Raw genomic sequence first — 16,967 nt, forward strand, 5'->3', positions numbered from 1 at the left:
GTCCCCCAGTGGCTAGAAATGGCGATAGGTGTAATCCGAGCCCTGGGTATCCTGCTTCTCCTTTGAGAAAATGAAAGCTCAGATGGCCCGATCTGGAATCGTCCTCTTATGTCGTCATACGGGGAAAGGTTACCTCCCCTTTCTCTGCTTTGCCCGCCCATGAGAAAATGAGCTCCGGCCGTGTGAGGCAAGCGAGAGACATCATGGCTTGCAAACGAGCGAAGCACTGTTTTGCGTCTGAGTAATAAACTATGCGCATATTAAAAGACAAATTATGTTCATATTTAAAAGTCCAAACAGTCAGTAAGCGACAAGTGCATGTATCTAACTGAGACTTGTCATAACACTTGCATGTTGTTTCTCTCTTGTTGGTTTTGATTGCTTCTATTGCCCTCATTTGTAAGTCGCTTTGTATAAAGGCATCTGCTAAATGACTAAATGTAAATTTACAGGGTGTTTGTATAGTACAATGACCTATTATATGTCAAAAGATCAAGGGAATTTTGGGTTCTCGGTTCATGACCCTTTCAAGCTCACCAAACTGTTTAGTTTACAACAGGGGGTTTTCAAACCACTCTGATATTCACGGAGTTGTAAACTGGTATTCCATACCAAACATGGCCATTGTTTCTAGTTGTGACTAATTGTGACCCTGGAGCACAAAACCAGTCTGAAGTCGCTGGGGTATATTTGTAGCAAAAGCCAAAAATACATTGTATGGGTCAAAATTATACATTTTTCTTTTTTGCCAAAAATCATTAGGATATTAAGATCATGTTCCATGAAGATATTTAGTAAATTTCCTACCGTAAATATATCAAAGCTTAATTTTTGATTAGTAATATGCATTGCTAAGAACTTCATTTGAACAACTTTAAAGGAGATTTTCTCAATATTTAGATTTTTTTGCTCCCTCAGATTCCAGATTTTCTAATAGTTGTATCTCAGACAAATATTGTCCTATCATAACAAACCATACATCAATGGAAAGATTATTTATTCAGCTTTCAGATTATGTATAAATATTACACTTATTACATATATACACTTAAGGTTGGTTTTGTGGTCCAGGGTCACAATTGATTCTATTGGGAAAAGTTATGGAGATTATCATAAAGATCCCAGCTATAACTAGAGAGCTCTGGTGGCTGAGGTAAGAAATGCATGATGTGATAAATGAGCTGTTTTTCCTAAAAAGTTAAAAACACTAGAAGAGATGGATTTATACATCCACAAAACTCCAGCAGTAGATGTTGTTAATGTGGCAGCATTACAGTAAAGCTGAATTCACAAGCATGAGAAACAGATCTCACAGATCAATGTGTTTGGAGGTGAAGACGCTGATGAGCCACTGCAGATCCAGGATCTTAAAGGGCAGCAGAATGATGTGAGTCGTCTCATCCATGTCCACGGCGCTCTCGGGGTAGATGACGCGGTGAGTGGTCTTAGACCCCACATCCTGCTCAAAGCCTTCTGTCGGGCCCTCATTCATCCTGACAGAAAAACACAGATATACAGATATATCAGATACAGATTTGAAACAGGTGAGACACTTCACTCATTTAGTACCTTATAACAAAGTCTTGTGAATCTATGAGCGCTCCATAACGGGATGCGTTGAGGTTGCCCGAGTTGCCCACTACAGCGCAGGTCCTGCAGCGGCTGGGACTGCTGTCGGAGTAGTGCTCTTTATCTGGGAAGAGCAAGAACAACACCTCCACCACTTTTTTGTAGTTGGCTACAGTTGATTCATTTTGTAGACGCTGTGGAATAAAACAATGTGACAATAATCAGTTTTACATGTAACTTTTAATTTTGTTTTGCTGTAATATATTTCACACAGTATGCATTTCACAAAACCTGATCAGTTTGGATTTTTGCACTAAGAGTTTTGAAAATATACACCTTGTGAAAATAGTACCAAAGCGATTATAAAAACTGGGTAACACTTTATAATAACTGCACACTATGAATCATTAGTTAAGCTCTAGCAAATAGTCAATTCATCCTTTATAAAGCATTGTGCCAACATTAATAGGCATTAGTAAGCAGTTCATGTTTTGTTCTCGAGCATATCTATGTTTAATAATTTGATTTTCATACTTTATTAATGATCAATTTATAATTTCTAAATTATGACGTTATTTACGAACCAGTTATTTAGGAATTGTCAGTGGTTCATAAGATAATTTAGAAAGTAAATGATTAAACTATTTAAATGTATATTTATAAATCTTATTATTTAGACAGGATAATAGTTGCTTTGAGTGTTAATAAATGCTTTATTAACACATATTCCTGCTGTAATTCATGATTAAGTCAGGAAGTAATTAAACATTTAGTAGTTGCCAGCCATCTATTTTTGTGAGCTCATCTAAAGTGAGGATTGTTTATACCGTATAAAGCATTTATAAAGGAAATTTAAAGACTCATTTATCTTCCAAACAGATAAAAATAAAAAACACAACACAGAGAGATACAGAACACAGAAATATTTTTCAAGATGCAAAAAATGAAAAACAAACCTCTGCAATTTCATAGAAAAAAATTAAAATTCAAGTATACAGTTGTATAGTTTAATTTTTTTGCGTTTTGAAATACGTATTTCTGAGTTCTGTATCCCTCTGTGTTGTTTGTTTATTTTTTTCTGTTAGGAAGATAACTGAGCCTTTAAATCTCCTGTGTAATAGATATGCTTATCAAGAACAAGGCATTTATAGCTGTAGTTATAAACTGCTTACTAATGACTATTAATGTTGGGACAATGCTTTATAAAGGACGAACTGACTATTTACTAATGCTTACCTAATAATTCGTAGTGTGCAGTTGTTATAAAGTGTTACCAAAAACTGTAATCAAAACCTTTTACATCAATGAGAGGTGGTGTACAGATGTAACTGTGTTAAAGAAGATGTGCTGTTCAGATCTAGAAACGCTCTTCATCAACTGCAAGCCGTTCTATTCGCCGCGGGAGTTCTGCTCGTTCATTCTCGTGAGTGTCTACATTCCACCGCAAGCGCACGTGAGCACAGCTCTACAGAAACTCGCTGATCTGATCACAGAGAGTGAACAACAACACCCGGACTCTGTTTTAATCATTCTCGGGGACTTTAATAAAGCAAATCTCTCCCATGAACTGCCAAAATACAGACAGCACATCACATGTTCCACCAGAGACAGTAATATATTGGATCACTGTTACACAACGATAAAGGACGCATATCACTCTGTGCCACGGGCAGCTTTAGTACTCTCTGATCACTGTTTGGTTCATCTTATACCAACCTACAGGCAGAAACTGAAATCAGCTAAACCTGTATTAAGGACTGTAAAGAGATGGACTAATGAAACAGAGCGGGATCTACAAGCCTGTTTCGACCTCACTGATTGGAGTGGTTTTGAAGCTGCTGATGATCTGGACAAGCTCACAGAGACTGTAACATCTTATATCAGTTTCTGTGAGGATATGTGCATTCTTACCAGGACTCATCTAACTTCCAACAACAACAAACCGTGGTTCACTGCAAAACTTAGACAGCTCTGTCAGGCCAAAGAAGATGCTTACAGGAATGGGAAAAGAGTCTTGTACAAACAGGCCAAATACACACTGGAAAAGGAGATCAGAGTGGCAAAGAGGAATTATTCTAGAAAGCTAAGGAACCAATTATCTTCCAGTGATCCTGCTTCAGTGTGGAAAGGTCTTAAAGACATCACCAGTTACAAGACACCATCCCCCAGCACTGTGGAGAATCAACAACTGGCAGACCAAAAAAAAACAACCAATTCACACCTCCTGCAATGCAGGTCAGTGAAGATAAAGTGCGCCAGGTCTTCAGAAAGAACAAGAGAAGGAAGGCACCAGACGGTGTGACACCAGCCTGTCTGAAATCCTGGCCCCCATCTTCACACAGATCTTCAACAGATCACTGGAGCTGTGTGAAGTCCCCTCATGCTTCAAACGCTCCACCATCATCCCCGTCCCAAAGAAACCCAAGATAACAGGACTTAATTTCTACAGACCTATGGCAGATCTGTGGTCATGAAGTCATTTGAAAGACTGGTTCTGGCTCATCTGAAGGACATCACTGGACCCTTACTGGACCCCCTGCAGTTTGCCTACAGAGCAAACAGGTCTGTGGATGATGCAGTCAACATGGGACTGCACTTCATCCTGCAACATCTGGACAGACCAGGGACTTACTGTAATTGAAAAATATGTACCTCAAATGCACTCTATCAATGTGTAAATGTAATTCTAAAAGAATTAGCCTGCTGTTTAAAATCATTTTAGATAAAACATGTAAGCCCAATAAATAGGCCATACCATAGAGGACCTCGGAGCCTGAGCTACTGTTACACACTGTGATTCAAACTCAAAAAACCCGTCCTTACCTTCCACCACCAATACGTGTGGAAATCCAGTGGACTGTTCTTGCTGTTAAGTGTCACGTTAGCAGAGGGTTTATATCGCTGAGAAAACCACAAACGACCCTCCAAATCCACTATGCAGTTACACACACACGAATCCTTGAGAAAACTCCTGGTCGACATTTGATAGAAGAGAACAATACAGGTGACGCTGACAAACACAATTAAAAGTTGAATCGTTCCTTTGTTCCTCATCTTATGTTTGTTGTTTGAATTCAATGTGTTAAAAGTGTTCTCTCTGAAAGCAAAGAAAGAAAGAAAAAGTCTTATTAGTTTGATGTGTTCTGTTTAGTTTTTAGACTCTCTCTTTTAACTATTACAAATTTTGGCTTAAACTGCACATTAAAAATATTTAATATTGCATTCTATAATTAACACAATATCAGTATAATTGTCCAAATTAGTATAATTATGACAACAACAACAACAAAAAAGCCTTAGGCTAAGTTGTAGGCTCATCTTTAAGGGTGTAGTCCAGTTTAAGCATTTAAGATGCATATTGCTTTAATTTACTATTATAGTTCACTCTGAAGAGAATCTGAAGAAAAACAGAACTACAAACAGGCTGATACAACTGAAACACTATCCAGAGATCTGTTACCTGTGAGAGGAATCTGTTAACAAATGACTTGTCCTTCTGTTTGTTAAGCATCCTCCATTATGAAGAGTTTAGGTTACTGAGAAAGCACACTCGTGTGAGCCCTCGCTAATGTCTCATGAGTCTTCAAAGACAGAAGAATGCTCACTACAGTACAGTGAGTCGGGTGTAAAGACAATCCCTAAGCAGCACAGTGCACTTTTACACTATAAATACTAGCACTGCAACAGCAGGCATGTTTGACCAGTTTGACCTGATTTCTCACACGTCCTCTTCTATGTTATGGTTTATACATAGTATGGCAAAAAAAAAAAGATTCCAGATTTTCAAATATTGTCCTAACAAATACATCAATGGAAAGTTTATTTATTCAGCTTTCAGATGATGTATAAATCTCAATTTCGAACAATTGACCCTTATGACTGGTTTTGTGCTCCAGGGTCAGATATCTATATTATATTATATATATAGCTGATTCTTGAGTACTGAGACAAGACAGTTTACATGACTGAACCTAGGAAATATGTAAGCTTAACCTGTTAAACATGTTCAGGGGTGCTTTTTGCATTTCCTTCTCTTTGACACTTTGAATTAATGTGTCAACATTGACAGATAAAAAATTTATATGTACTGTCGAATTTCTATTATCTAGACAGATATAGAAATTAGCTTTTATTAAAAATTGGTTAACACATTAATAATAAAACAAAAGCAATTTGAGCTAGGAGACAAACCAGACAGGCTGCTTGCACGTCAGTTGAGAAGCATTCAAGCTAATAGAGCAATTCATCAAATTCAGAAAAAGGGCGGAACCCTAACGACCAACCCCAGAGACATCAATGAACATTTCAAGGAAATTTATGAGGCTTTGTATGAATCCCAGACTTTCACTGCCCCGATGGCCCTTTCCCAATTTCTTCAATCACTACATCTCCCCAAATTAGAGGAAGCAGATCGAGACAAAGTTAATACAGATATAACTTCGACGAAATATTCGAAGCCATCACATCTTTTCCTAGTGGCAAGACCCTCGGACCTGATGACTTCGGAACTGAATTCTATAAGAAATATTCTCAGAAGCTTGCTCCCCTAATGCTAAGATTATTTAACCATTCTATTGACAATCAAGGATTTCCACAGTCAATGTACGATGACAATATTTCTCTCAATCTTAAAAAAGGGAAAGATGAAACTTACCCAGCATCATATCATCCCATAGCCCTTCTAAACTCAGACCTGGACATTTTTACTAAGATCCTTGCAAACAGATTAAATAAATTTATAACAAAAATGATTCATTCTGATCAGACCAGTTTCATCCCAGGGTGCTTTTTCTTCTTTAATGTGAGACGCTTAATGAACATTTTATACTCAAAGCATGATTCTTCTTCGAATGTTGCATCTTATGTCGTTGGACGCCGAAAAGGCATTTGATCAGATTGAATGGAACTACATTATATCTGTGCTCCAGGAGTTTGGTCTAGGATAATCTTTCACCTGTTGGGTGAAAATGCTTTATGCCAAACCTAGAGCCTTGTTGCTCACTAACTTTGATAAATCTTCACAATTCGAACTGCTTAGAGGCACAAGACAGGGGTGCCCACTTTCACCCCTGCTTTTTGCCATCGCAATAGAACCACTTGTAACTGCAATAAGAAATAGCCCACTTATTTTTTCTCCCAAGACAGGCCAGTTAGATCATCACATATCTCTTTACGCTGATGATGTTATTCTCTGTTATTTCTCTACACTCAAAAAAATGATTTTTGCTCTTTGTTCAATTTCGTTAATTAAAATGAGCTCATACAACATAACTCTTGGTAAAAATGGTCCCAACTTAATTGTATTAAATATATACAATGTAATATATGAGTCAACAAGAATATTTTTCATTCATCTTAACCGGATGTACGTCATCAAGATGAAAATGTGACGCAGATGGATTGTTCAGCGGCGAACGTGTGAGAAGGGTAAGTGGCCATTTTTAATCTATCACCATCCATCAAATTTAATTAACAAATTCATTAAAATATGCTTTGTTAACATCTTGTTGCATACCAGACAGTAATTTTTCTATAAGCATTGTATGAAAATAGCTCTTAAGTGTGTAGTTTGTAGCGGATGTTAGGTTTCAGGACTCGGCACATGGTGCAGTCATTAATATGTCCAGTCGTTCATTTTTATTTTTATTTGTTTTACTAAACGTATCAAATAGCATGAAGAATCGCAGAACAGAGAGGACAGAAAAGCCTGGCAGATATTCAGTACCATGAATTAATGTATGAAACCTTGCTCTGCTCTGCATTCAGTTGTGTCTAGGGTTACAATAAAAAGTTTAAAATATATATATTTAGGTCTTCCTCAACTGTATATAACTTATCGTTCGTCAGTGTCAAAATTAATGACATGCCAATCAAAGCGGGCAGTAGCCAATCCAAGGCCTTAGATTAGTCACCACTTGTTGAGTTCACGCGCTCAGTAACTGAATTCACCGCTTTCACGAAGTCTCTCCTCTTAAACAACAAAGTGTTGTAGCGACGCAAGTAACTTACGCGATTAATTTCGCTGCTTCAGTAATTGTAAGTGGAATTTTTGCATACCTTTTGCTAGATTATGGTCATCTTTTACCGGCATATTTTGTCTGTGTAGGCAGCTAGTCACGTTTTTCCAAGCGCTTGTATGTGTAATGCTATTCTATTAAATCAGCATTAATATATCAAGAGAAATAATCGACAATAATGAGTTCTGTCATGAATAAATCGGCAGCCAGACCCTGTAGTAAATACTTGTTATGGCTTCAGAATACTTGAAATACACTCTGTACATGATTATCATGGCAAAACATTTCATTTAATTATTTTAATAAGTTATTTTAAAAGTTATAGAATTTACTTCAACAACCTGAGTGTTATCTGTACAAATTGCTTAACTTGAATGTTTGACAGGTTGATTTTTTTTATATTGACAACCTTGGTTATGTTTTGTTTCCTGTTCTGCTTCTCTATTTTAGATTTGAGTATATTGTCATCATCACAAACCATTGGAACTACTTCAAATTGACTAGAGGTAAGTGCAAAATTATTATGTCGTAATGGTCCAAATCTACATGTTTTTTTTTTTTTTTTTTTCTCTTTTTCTTTTCAGTGAATGTGGAAGTGTAGAGAGTGTGCTGTCGTAGAACCCAGTAGGTCTCAATTGCTTAAACATAGACTAAAGCATAGGCATTATAGTTGTAGCAGGCGCTATCCGTGTCCGTATTTCACTTGCCCAGTTACCTTCAAAACATGGAATAGCCTTTGTGCACATTTAAGTAGAGTCCACAAAACACACAAATCACAAGAACAAATCCCTTTGTCAACATTTAGTTGCCCTGTATGTGCATGTAGTGATCTTGCATCTGAGAGGGATTTTTATTCTTCAGATTTTTTTGTTCAGAACCACAGAACTCAGCAGTACAGTGAAGATTGTCAAGAGTACAGAACATTTCAGGATGGCAAAGTTTACAAAGAGAACATATTTTTCTCAGGGGAGGAGTTGAGATTGTCTTTAAGTTTGTATGTGGACGATTTTGAAATTTGCAATCCCCTGTGGCACCTCTCGGAAGATACACAAAATCTGTGCTATTTATTGGATTTTAAACAACCTACCTCCAGGATCACATTCAGCTTTGTCTAATATTTACTTAGCAGTGCTTTGTAAAACTGAGGATGTGAAGAAATTTGGGTTCCATAGAGTTCTCTAACCTCTCATTCAAGATTTGCGTACTCTTGAGCAACATGGAGTCTTTGTCTCTCAATTGGGAAAGTTCCTCAAAGGTGCCCTTCAGTTTGTAGTAGCAGACAACCTTGCAGCGCATGGGATAGCAGGCTTTATTGAAAACTTTTCTGGGAAATATTTCTGTTGATTTTGCTTAGCGAAACGCTCAGATATTCAGACAAATGAGGTCCGTTCTGGTTCTTTTGTACGAAGGTCAACAGAAAATCATGAATCTCATGTGAAGCTAGCTCAGCAAACAAATTCTCCTTCCTTTGGGGTTAAAAAGAGTGTGTGTTCACCAAGCATCTCGAACACTTCTGTGTAACCTCTGGGTATCCACCAGATATTTTACACAACCTTTTGGAGGGAATTGTGCCAATTGAGCTTGCACAGTGCCTTTCTTTTCTTGTATCCAAAAAATATTTCACTGTAGAAACTCTCAACAAGAGCATCGCTACATTTCCTTATACAGGAACAGATAAGACAAACAAACCACATGTGATACCACATAACATTGCAAGCAGAAACACGATAGGAGGCAACGGACATGAAAACTGGACGTTGTTAAGGTTGCTCCCATTGATGTTAGGTCCAGAGGACGAATTGGCATGGCAAGTTCTTTTGGATTTGAACTTGCTGTTGCTAGGTTTCACACCGATGACACAATTGCATATCTTGAATGCAAAATTACTGAACATAGACATAGAACATAGATAGCTTCTTCAAGCAGGTTTCACGGCATACAAAATGCTTTAAAAACGTGCCCCTGTCATTAGCAGTGAAACACCAGCTGATGATTTCTTACTACATGAGGCCTTGTAGCCTACAGAAACCTGACTTTGAAGCCCATGACATTTCAACAGTTTCAGTTGATGTTCTGAACCAAGCAGCTGCTGAGAAAATTAAGTTGAGGTATCCAAGTGCAAGTGAAGGGCACCTGACCAACAGTGTGATCAGTAAGGGTGTAGAGTTCAGAAATGGAATGGTAGTTGCACAAGGCTCTACAAGTGGGCTGCCAGACTTTTGTGAGATCCTTCAAATCTGCTTGGTTCAGGAAAGGTTGTGCTTCATTGTGAAGAGAATGTCATCATGGTACAGAGAACACTACCGTGCCTTTGAAATAAATGCTACAAGTGACATCACCTTGCTTGAAGTTGCTGATTTAACAGATCCATACCCTTTGGCAGCTTACTCCATTGAATCTATGAGGATGGTTACTTTGAAACGATTCCTGACCATGACAGGTTTGTGGTCCAGCAGTCTTATTGTTCCCGTGTAGTACTATAGACCCTTTTTCTGTTAGTAAACATTATTGTTCAGATTTAAATGGTTATGATACTAAATGAGCTTTATATGTCTGGTTAACACTAAAACATGGTCTTGTCTTTTACAGATTAGGAAAGGAAATGGCGTCATTCAAACTGCGGGTAGTATGGGGCAATGACAATTCTCAGAGGCTCACTTTCAGTGATGGCATGCCAGCATCTCTGAATGTACTCTCCAAAAAGATTGAAAATGAATGTGGCCTCCAAGGGCAGCAGTTTCGTCTTCAAAATATGGATAAAGACTTCAATGAATTCATGAACTTGAATCAGTCTCTGACCTCGCTGACAAAGACACAGTCAGGGTTGTTTTTTTTACCTCTAGCTCCAGTTCTTCCAGCCATATGCCTGATGAGTTCAGTTCCCTTGCCCATTGTAATTCTTCTGAATCCTGTGATGCTGAGAACTCATCGGCTGAGACTTCAGATGTTGACATTTTGTCTTCTTCCACATCAGCAAGGTCATCATTATGGCCAACACCTTTCATTCTGCCTCGTTTCCCTTATGATGTTCAATTGAAATTGGATCAGGACAACTCAGCATTCAGAACCAATGGGAAAGTTTTGATTCCTGACCCCAAACTCAAGTCAGGTATCCTAGATGCTTTGGCAGAGGAAATAATAAACTACAAGGCATATCCATCTGATTCTGAGTTCAGTGAAGTGGCTGAAGCACTGGTAGCCAAACATCCATGACTGAAGGAGCAAGGTTCTGCCAGCGGCTACAGTGGATGGAAAATAAGTTTGAAGCTCAAACTTGCGAACTACAGGAGTAAATTGAGAAGACTGGGATGCCCCGAAGTTACAATTAATGCCCTAAAGCACAAACCAGAAGGAAAGCACAGCCCTGCCTATGGAATAAAAAAACCGAAGAAGGCTGAAGTGAACTACTGCCCAGTATTTCCTGCAGGAGAAACTGTGGAAAGCCAGGAAAAGATGAGGGTGGAGCTCCTTGCTGAACTGAAGAAAAGAAACAATGATGAAACTGTGAGGAAGATGATGGACATGACTTTCGCATACAGAAGGCACGAGGTTGTCCATGATTCCCCTTTAGTTGCAGACATCAGAAGCAGATGGCCTGCTCTTTTTCAAGTGCGTGAGGTAGGTGATTGGATGTTTCCTTTCTTGTATGATATCAGAGCTGACCTGTATGTGTCTTTGCTGAATTGCCCATAAACAAGACCTCTGTAATTTATGTCTTCGGATAAATGCTGAATTTTGTCGGATCACAACCCTTCCTTTACAGTCCAAATTCCTGTCCCAACTGGATCGGTTCTCTGATGATCTGCTAAAAGTGTTTACCAAAAAGGGTGGAGTGATTAGAAAAAGGATTCAGGATGTGATGTGCCAATGTCTCAGGTTGTATTGTTTCTTTATTTGTAATTTTTTAATCACATTTTTTTCAAATTGCTTTTTAATGCAAGCTATTTATATAGTGCTATGTAATGCATAAGGGCTCAGAGATGTGTATTAGAGGGTGTTATGTCAAATGTATGAACATCAACAACACTAATCAAATCTTTAATAAAATGTTTTATTGTGTCTGTTTTCTTAGAATATCACCATAGAGACCAAGCGAGAGTGCATTCTCAAAGGGCTATGCATCTACCTGAATGAAGATCCACAGGATCTAGTGAGGGAGTATTTGGTGAGTATAGAGTTCAGTCATGTGATATTTCAGTTTTTCTTTTTTAATAAATCTGCAAAAATGTCAACATTTCTGTGTTTTTCTGTCAATATGGGGTGCTGTGTGTACATTAATGAGGAAAAAAATGAACTTAAATGATTTTAGCAAATGGCTGCAATACAACAAAGAGTGAAACATTTAAGGGGGTCTGAATACTTTCCATACCCACTTTATATATATATATACAGGTCCTTTAAAAAAAATTAGCATATTGTGATAAAGTTCATTATTTTCTGTAATGTACTGATAAACATTAGACTTTCATATATTTTAGATTCATTACAACACAACTGAAGTAGTTCAAGCCTTTTATTGTTTTAATATTGATGATTTTGGCATAAAGCTCATGAAAACCCAAAATTCCTATCTCAAAAAATTAGCATATTTCATCCGACCAATAAAAGAAAAGTGTTTTTAATACAAAAAAAGTCAACCTTCAAATAATTATGTTCAGTTATGCACTCAATACTTGGTCGGGAATCCTTTTGCAGAAATGACTGCTTCAATGCGGCGTGGCATGGAGGCAATCAGCCTGTGGCACTGCTGAGGTGTTATGGAGGCCCAGGATGCTTCGATAGCGGCCTTAAGCTCATCCAGAGTGTTGGGTCTTGCGTCTCTCAACTTTCTCTTCACAATATCCCACAGATTCTCTATGGGGTTCAGGTCAGGAGAGTTGGCAGGCCAATTGAGCACAGTAATACCATGGTCAGTAAACCATTTACCAGTGGTTTTGGCACTGTGAGCAGGTGCCAGGTTGTGCTGAAAAATGAAATCTTCATCTCCATAAAGCTTTTCAGCAGATGGAAGCATGAAGTGCTCCAAAATCTCCTGATAGCTAGCTGCATTGACCCTGCCCTTGATAAAACACAGTGGACCAACACCAGCATCACTGACTGTGGGTACTTGACACTGGACTTCAGGCATTTTGGCATTTCCCTCTCCCCAGTCTTCCTCCAGACTCTGGCACCTTGATTTCCGAATGACATGCAAAATTTGCTTTCATCCAAAAAAAGTACTTTGGACCACTGAGCAACAGTCCAGTGCTGCTTCTCTGTAGCCCAGGTCAGGCGCTTCTGCCGCTGTTTCTGGTTCAAAAGTGGCTTGACCTGGGGAATGCGGCACCTGTAGCCCATTTCCTGCACACGCCTGTACACGGTGGCTCTGGATGTTTCTACTCCAGACTCAGTCCACTGCTTCCGCAGGTCCCCCAAGGTCTAGAATCGGTCCTTCTCCACAATCTTCCTCAGGGTCCGGTCACCTCTTCTCGTTGTGCTGCGTTTTCTGCCACACTTTTTCCTTCCCACAGACTTCCCACTGAGGTGCCTTGATACAGCACTCTGGGAACAGCCTATTCGTTCAGAAATTTCTTTCTGTGTCTTACCCTCTTGCTTGAGGGTGTCAATGATGGCCTTCTGGACAGCAGTCAGGTCGGCAGTCTTACCCATGATTGCGGTTTTGAGTAATGAACCAGGCTGGGAGTTTTTAAAAACCTCAGGAATCTTTTGCAGGTGTTTAGAGTTAATTAGTTGATTCAGATGATTAGGTTAATAGCTCGTTTAGAGAACCTTTTCATGATATGCTAATTTTTTGAGATAGGAATTTTGGGTTTTCATGAGCTGTATGCCAAAATCATCAATATTAAAACAATAAAAGGCTTGAACTACTTCAGTTGTGTTGTAATGAATCTAAAATATATAAAAGTCTAATGTTTATCAGTACATTACAGAAAATAATGAACTTTATCACAATATGCTAATTTTTTGAAAAGGACCTGTATCTGAAAGATTCCTGGGAAAAGGATTTAGGTATTTAGATAATCGATGAGGACTGGACAAAGTCTATCAAGGTCATAAATAATAATGAAGCCGATGTTCTACTTTATATTGAATTAGTTGGTGTCTTGAGTTAATGTAGTTAACTCATTGCAAACCACAAAAAGGTTTGCAATGATTGTTGAGATTCATGAGCGGATTCTTGATCTTTGTGTGTCAAAAAGACAGCTCAAAACACTTCCTATATAGAAAAAAATCACAATACCGTCTTAACATCACGAGACTAACAGCTAACATTTTCAGACATCAGACTCCTGATATGATCTGTGAATCTGACCACTACACTGAGTCACCATCATCAATAATTAATCAAGATCATCTGATCACGGTTTTTATCACAACTTCTGCTATAACAAATGTGCTTAAAACACACAACTGCAGCAGTCAAAGAAAAAAATTGTTTAAATATTCAAGAATCAAGAGCCCTGTTAAAGCAAACGCTTATCTCCACAACGGTGACTTAATTCTCAATAAGAAGTTTAGTATGAAAGAAATAAAACCAGACTGGATTGTAATAAGTGAGAAAGAGATCTGTTAGTGTTTAATGTTTTTTTTGTTTTGTTTACAGTGGTTACCATTGTGCTGGAGAGTAGTGCTGTCAATTGTGATTTTCACTTTGCTGAAACTTAACCTGTTAACCATCACCCCCCATTGTGGGCCTCACAGGTGAAAATAACATACCTAAATTAAAATGATAACAGTTCCTGACAAAGTGTGCTATACAAACAAATTAGGTATCTTTGGAAAGAAGACACTCTTGGCTTTACTATCCATCATCCAGAGTTGATAATGATCAAAAAGATAAAAAGTTATACACACTGACGTGCCTTGAAAAATATTTTTCCACACTGAATGTTTTTTTTTTATTTCATATACAAATACATGAAATAAGTCCTGGAGCAATCCAGAAAATTAGTGGATTGAAGGCCATGTGTCTAATGAGTTTATATTTCAAATTTGAAGAAGATACCATGAAAAATGAGATTCCTGCAGTATTTTTTCTGAAACTATTTATAGTCCCCCCACCCCCCTGTTTGAGGAAAAATAACCACCAAATGGATTGCAGAATTATACAAACTATTTTAGTCATTATACATGTTCCTGCATAGTTTTTCAATTATAGAATAATAGACAGAATTTTAGACATCATATAAGTGATTTATTTGAGCACTAAAAAATACAAAAATAATTATTTGAGTAATTGTTAAGAAAAACAATTGCTTTGTATATAGTATGTATACTGAAGTATTCTGATTGCCAGACATGAAGTGATATTGCCAGACATGGTCATAGAGTCAGTAATCACACGCTGATGTGCTTCCATTCAGATGATAATCATACAGATGGGCCATATAATCAATAATAGCTGATCAATGAATCACAATGATAGCTGTTGTAGAGTCGGTAATAAACACGCTGATGTCCGTCCATACAGATTATAATCATGCAGATACGGCCACATTCCCTACACAATACACACACACACATATAAAAAATGTTGAAGAAAAAAAAACAGTTTTTTATGGATAAAGCAGATCGCTAAGTTACGCCCCGCTCAGATGACAGCTGCGTCATAGCCTGCGTGACTCTTTCAGGAGAGAGCGCCAAATTCAAATAAACTATATTGCGCTTTTCTGAGACTTTTTTTTCCATGGACGGTCTCATTCTGTTTGTAAAACTGTATGCTGCAGCACCGTGTTGTTTTTTTACTACCAAGACGCTGTTTTTGAGCGTAATTTACTCCATAACGGACGCGAACAGTAACTCCCGAAGAAATGAAATGTAAACAAAGGAATATTAATCCTTATTACAACGTTATTGTTTCGCTGGACTAAAAGTGCTCGCTGGGATGTTGTTCTGTGGACCCTTACCTCTCTAACTAAACTGGGATTTCAGCAGTGGACGCGTTTGTGGCTCGTTATTACAATGATAAAGGTACGTACTGCTTTTTTATTCTGCCTGTTTTGATGTGTACTGCTTACACAAATGTAGCAAATACATTCCTTATAAGCTTTCCATCGAAAAACAGCGATCTGTCCTCAATGCTTGAGGCTTAGACCTTCAGAATGATATATAGTTTGTCAAGATTAACTTTGTCCCGTTTCATTTATTCTATTAGAAAACAATGACACATGCAAACAAAGAGCGTTCAGTGCGACGTCGCTCTGGTGAACGTTAACAGATTAAAATATATAATAACTTCAAATCATAATTTCTCATTGAACTAAAATTCACTAATCAGCATGGAGCAGGTGTGTGTGTTGTGAAACTCAAAGCAAGGGATAAATAAGTGATTGATGGTTGTTCAGGTCTATGCAATTGAACATATTGCTATAAACTTGGGATTTCACATTTTCATTCTCTTAAACTCATCCTTTCCTCACTTTCTCTCTTTCTGCAACGCGTGAATGTGTGAATGCTTGTGTTCATGTGTTAGATTAGTTTATGTCTTAGGTTTATATAAATAAAATCTTATTTATATTGAAAAGAGAAGTATCTTGTGTTTTGTGCTTACAAGTTAATGTCTTAATCTGCCGATCTTGTTACTGTGCTATTAAATAGTGTTTTCACTATATTTTGGATTTTAATATCCAGCGCAGAGTTGATGTTATATGGCTTGGTCAATGCATCGCTGCCACCTCAGTGATCAGTGAGTCTGTTCAAATTCCCTATAAAATCATAAATGATTCCCTTTGAGCTTAATTAAACTATTTGCTTTAAATTACATATTACGTTTTTACGTTACAGTAGAAACCAAAACGGAAACAAACAGATATAAGAATCTGAAAACAGGCTCAAAACAGAAACAGGGATATGACACAAATACGGTAAGCTAGTGCTTGCATCAGTCCAAATATAAACAACTAATAATCAACCCAGAGAGGCGTGGGGAAGGAGTATAAAGGAGTAAAGTAGTCCGGGAGGATGGGCGATGGCGACCTCTGGTGGTGAGAGGGAGAAACACAGAGCCCGGACCCCTGACAGAACCTCTCCGCCGCCTTGGAAGCAGCGTGAGCGGACATCGCCGCTTCGGCAAAACCTAAAGCGAGCTCCGCCGCCTCGGGAAAGCCTGAAGCGAGCTCCAAAAACCCCAAAGGTTCAGGAGGAAGGTGGAAAGGAGGTTGACCAGGGGGAGGGATGGTGGGCCAGGCCCGTGTAGCAGAAGAAGGCCTAGAGACAGAAGTAGACGAGGGTGCCAGGATGGTACCGGCAGAGCAGGAGGCGAGGACAGATGGGGTGGGTTAAGCCAGAAAGGGTCAGGAGGCTCCGGGACCCTGGCAGATGACCAGGGCAGGACAGGGCAAAGTTCAAGAGCTGGTGCTGCCGCCTCTGGGAAATAGTGAG

General features: G+C 38.4%; 1 protein-coding gene across 2 annotated transcripts in view; it reads right to left on the bottom strand.

Moving 5' to 3' along the window:
- Positions 1–16,967, bottom strand: part of LOC306885354 (CMP-N-acetylneuraminate-beta-galactosamide-alpha-2,3-sialyltransferase 1-like) — a 64,642-nt gene that overhangs the window by 5,812 nt on the left and 41,863 nt on the right. The window contains exons 1-4 of one of the 2 annotated variants that reach the window (XM_079441810.1): positions 5,030–5,216; positions 4,393–4,666; positions 1,570–1,763; positions 1,314–1,493 (exon numbers count right to left, since the gene is read on the bottom strand). In XM_079441810.1, the coding sequence (XP_079297936.1) occupies positions 1,314–1,493; positions 1,570–1,763; positions 4,393–4,623 (605 nt within the window). In that variant the 5' untranslated portion in view covers positions 4,624–4,666; positions 5,030–5,216. Of the gene's footprint in view, positions 1–1,313; positions 1,494–1,569; positions 1,764–4,392; positions 4,667–5,029; positions 5,217–16,967 lie in introns of those variants that run through there. The other variant, XM_079441809.1, reaches the window with a different exon arrangement.

The sequence above is a fragment of the Barbus barbus genome (genome assembly GCF_936440315.1).
Source record: "Barbus barbus genome assembly, chromosome: 19".
Classification (NCBI taxonomy): domain Eukaryota; kingdom Metazoa; phylum Chordata; class Actinopteri; order Cypriniformes; family Cyprinidae; genus Barbus; species Barbus barbus.